Source organism: Gavialis gangeticus, unplaced genomic scaffold (genome assembly GCF_001723915.1).
Source record: "Gavialis gangeticus isolate Ggan-Ray unplaced genomic scaffold, GavGan_comp1, whole genome shotgun sequence".
NCBI classification, from domain to species: domain Eukaryota; kingdom Metazoa; phylum Chordata; order Crocodylia; family Gavialidae; genus Gavialis; species Gavialis gangeticus.
In genome coordinates, this window is record NW_017729011.1 from 1649671 (window position 1) to 1653356 (window position 3686).

General features: G+C 49.6%; 1 protein-coding gene across 1 annotated transcript in view; it reads right to left on the bottom strand.

The window, feature by feature from the left end:
- Nucleotides 1-220: 220 nt before the first annotated feature.
- The window catches only part of TPRN (taperin), a 22801-nt gene continuing 19335 nt past the window's right edge, over nt 221-3686 (bottom strand). The window contains exons 2-4 of the mRNA XM_019510353.1: nt 2926-3112; nt 2464-2591; nt 221-1769 (exon numbers count right to left, since the gene is read on the bottom strand). Coding sequence (XP_019365898.1) covers nt 1707-1769; nt 2464-2591; nt 2926-3112 — 378 coding nt within the window. The 3' untranslated portion in view covers nt 221-1706. The remainder of the gene's footprint in view (nt 1770-2463; nt 2592-2925; nt 3113-3686) is intronic.

The following is a 3686-nucleotide window of genomic DNA, read 5'->3' on the forward strand; positions in this document are numbered from 1 at the left end:
AAGTGAACATTTAAGTTTATTGGTCATGTTTTAAGAGGTTTGCAGCAGCTCCCACCTCAGTCACTGGGGCCAGGGGGCACTGGGCACCTCCCAAAGTCTTTCCATAATGTATATCATGTACAGAAAACCTCCTCCCCTTTTGCTTTTTCTGTATTCTTACTAAGGTAAGTGCAAGACATGCAGAACATTTTCAGTTCACACACAAAACTGACACATTCAGACAAACGAACAAATGCATCAGGTTTAATCAGAAATATGACAGGTTGAGCCTCTAGAGGCAGCCACAATGTGGTATCTCTCCCATTCACAACACCCAAGAGGCCATCTGTTTCAGCTACATGTTTAATCCCCGGAGTACAAATCACATGAGCAGCAACATACAATTCCAAAACATTGGTGTTCTCCAGAGTGAAGTGTTGATCCGAGTCTACAGTACTAGTAACATCCATGATCAGTGAGAAAACCTAGCCGATTCCTTTCTGTATTGGCTACATTAAATTACAAAAAAGAATTATAAAAACCTAGAAAAAACAGCATATTCCTTGCTTAGGTTGCTGTTAAAGAAGGGAGTGAGAAATGGCCCTTTTGCATCTTGAAGTTGAAGCAAGAAAACCCAGGTCCAGGTATTCTGACCCAAAGCAAGCAAGCTCTCCAATTCAAGGGCAGCCATGGGGCAGGGAGTGCAGCTAGTGGATAAATCTGGGCCAGCTGGATCAAACTCTAGGATAAACACCAGCTACAGCGGTGCTCAGAATGGGGAAAACCAGGACATGAGTGATAGTGACTGGAGACAGATCAAGAGACAAAAGGTAGGCCATGTCACAGCTATGGCCAGTGCTTTGGAACTCCTTCAAAGAGAGGCCTAGTCAGGCAGCTCCAGTTGCCCAGAGGGAGCAACCAGCATCAGTCTGGGGACCCTCCAGCTTTCTTTCTCCTACTGATCTGCCACAACAGATGAGTCATTTTTATTTCCCCTCCCATCATCCTTCACCCCTCTAGTGCATCCCACCCCAGGGAATCCCTTCCCAGCCAACACAGCCTTGACTGAATGACTCAGCGGCTTCACAGGAGCAGAAACCGGTCAGACCCCAAAACGTGTCTGAGTTTGGACTTGGACCTGAGACCGCCCTGAGCACAAGAAGTGGACCCCATTATAGTGCAGTTATCAAACCACAGCCACCTTCCCTGGACCTGGCCTGCCAAGCTTTAGGCTGATTCACCAGATGGTCCTGGAGACCCCTCAAAGCTCAAACTGCAGATATATTTTTCAGTGGAAGCCTCCATGACAGGCTTTTGAGACCCTCTTTCCTTGAGTCCACTATCAGTGGCTCGGTGGATTCAGCTGAGCACCCTCAGTCTGTGTCCCTGGCAGACTTCAGATTTGCTCTTACTTAATCAGACAGCTGTTCTAGAACAAGGAACATGCAAAGGTCACAGACCAAACAGTTCTGCCTGCTACTGTAGAGGTGGCTGGTCCCAGATTCCATTGCTAATATCCACGATGTCCAACAACAATAGTGCCTCAGGCACAGGATCCAGCTCAGGGTTTCTGTTAAGGCAGAGCTGGAAGCCCATTTCTGTAGCGCTTCAGAGACGCTCCATCCCAGGAAGTGCATCCAAGGATGTTCGGAGAGCAGGATGGATGGCATGCCAAGCTCCCTGCTCAGCTGTAGCTGCTGCAAACTGGAGGCTGCAGGGTTCAGTGATCAGAAATACAAGGCAGGTTCGCTGCTGAAGTCAGAAAGACAACTCCTATCTGCTGGGGTAAGCTGTGGGGAGAGAAAAGGGAGTTGGAACAGAAGCCTCACAGGGTTTAGGTGAGCTTTGAGAAGGCAAGGGCTGCACTGGGACCTTGCCAGGGGCTGACTGCACCTCCATATTCATACTGAATGTGCCTGCAGTGCACAGAGGACAACCTGAAACTAGCAGCTGTCTGGAGAGTTGTCCGCACTCAGGCAGCAGCACATCCTGGCATTAGAAGGGGACCTCACACATGCCCCCTCCCTCCTGCCCAAGTGCACAAGCAAACTTCAAACTGGAAATACATTAGTGAAGTTTTTCTAGTCTTGCCAGTCTACACCTACTCAATCCCCATCTCTCGTGGGCCTGAAAGCAGGCTCCGAGGATGAGCCTGGAGAAGACTCACTGCAATCTTTCTGGTGCAAAGTGTGGCTACTAAATTGGAGGCCAAAGCATACCCTGTCCCTCCATCTCCTGGTGCCAGGACTCATTGCTGTTGCAGTATAGACAAGTCCTTAATCTCCTCCTCAAAGAAGGAGGACGCTGGCTGCAGTGGAGGCTTCTCTTAGCCCCTAGGGTCCAAGCAGATGCCCTGCTCCCTTCAAGTGTGGCATTCTACTATGGAAAGACTCTCCTCATTTCAGGTCTCAGCATTTCCACACTAGCCTGAAGATCAGAGTAGTGTGAAAAGGAAATAAGCAAGGCACTGCTGTAAAGACTCACCATGACCTGGTTCCCCGAGGCATCCACCTCCTTTGGAATGGCCCCCGTTGCATCAGACTGATCCTCATATTTCTGCTCCTGCCACTTGCCAAACTCCACAGAGTGCTTTGGTGTATAGCTGGACAAGCCTGAAGAGAGGACATATGCAGATACAGAGCAGGACCCCATCCAGTGGCCGACTTGTCCCAGCAGGACTGCATGCTTTACCAGCTACGGCCATTCCTCTGGGCTGTGTCACTTAGCCCAGGGAGATGCTCACAGAAGCAAATTGTCCCCACTGCCCATTTCCTAAATCGGCCTTGGACCGAGCTAACATCCCTCCCAAGTGCTTGCTGAAGATTCAGTATCAAACAACCGCTGCCAGAAACCCTTTATAGAACCAAGTACCAGCAGTCCTTGCCTAGCCCTTCTGTAGGATGACTTTGGAGTAGAAAGAGACCAGCAGCAGATCAAGCAGCTCACCTGAGTTGGGCACGTTAGGGTGCAAGGTGCTGTTTGGGTGTGGAATGAAGAAGGAGGAAGGCTTGTCATCCTCCATTTCTGAGCTAAATTCTTCTTCTTCCTCCTCCTCATCTTCCTCTGCCAGGGAGCTCTCAGAGGGGTACTCGAACATGGTCTGCAGGCTCATCTCATTGAAAGAGATTTTCATCTAGAGGAGAGCAAAGAGAGTCAGTGGAAGCCACTGACACCAACCCTCCCTCTTCCACCGCTTCCTCCCCCAAGAGAGACTCCAGTAACCGATAGCAAGTGTCAGCACACATTGCCAACCTCAATCCACTGTAAGTTGCACCTGCCCATCACACCATCTCGCCAACACAGTACCTCAGACCTCAACATTGCCTGGTGGGCTTTGTTGGCCAGTTGATTCTAGTACTCATTTGCCCCTCATCCTATGTGAGGCCAGTCTATTGCCATTACCATATTTACTTACATCCCCCCCCAAAAAAGTTCTCTAAAATTGGGGTGCATGTCTTCAGTGGAGAGGCTGATTTCTGCACTGGAAGGGACATGTGGAGATGCTATAATGTCTACCAGGGGCTGTCCTTTTCTCTAGCCAGCATACAGCAGGGGCAGAGTCCACTCTTCAGTGACAGAGCAAGACTTAACCCCCTGTGAGCTTGCTGAGGGTGTGAGAGCTGCTCCATGCAGTTAATCTGCAGCCAAGACACTGGAAAAACAAGTTTTTCCTTCATTCTGCCTTCCCAAAACAAAGTGCATATCTC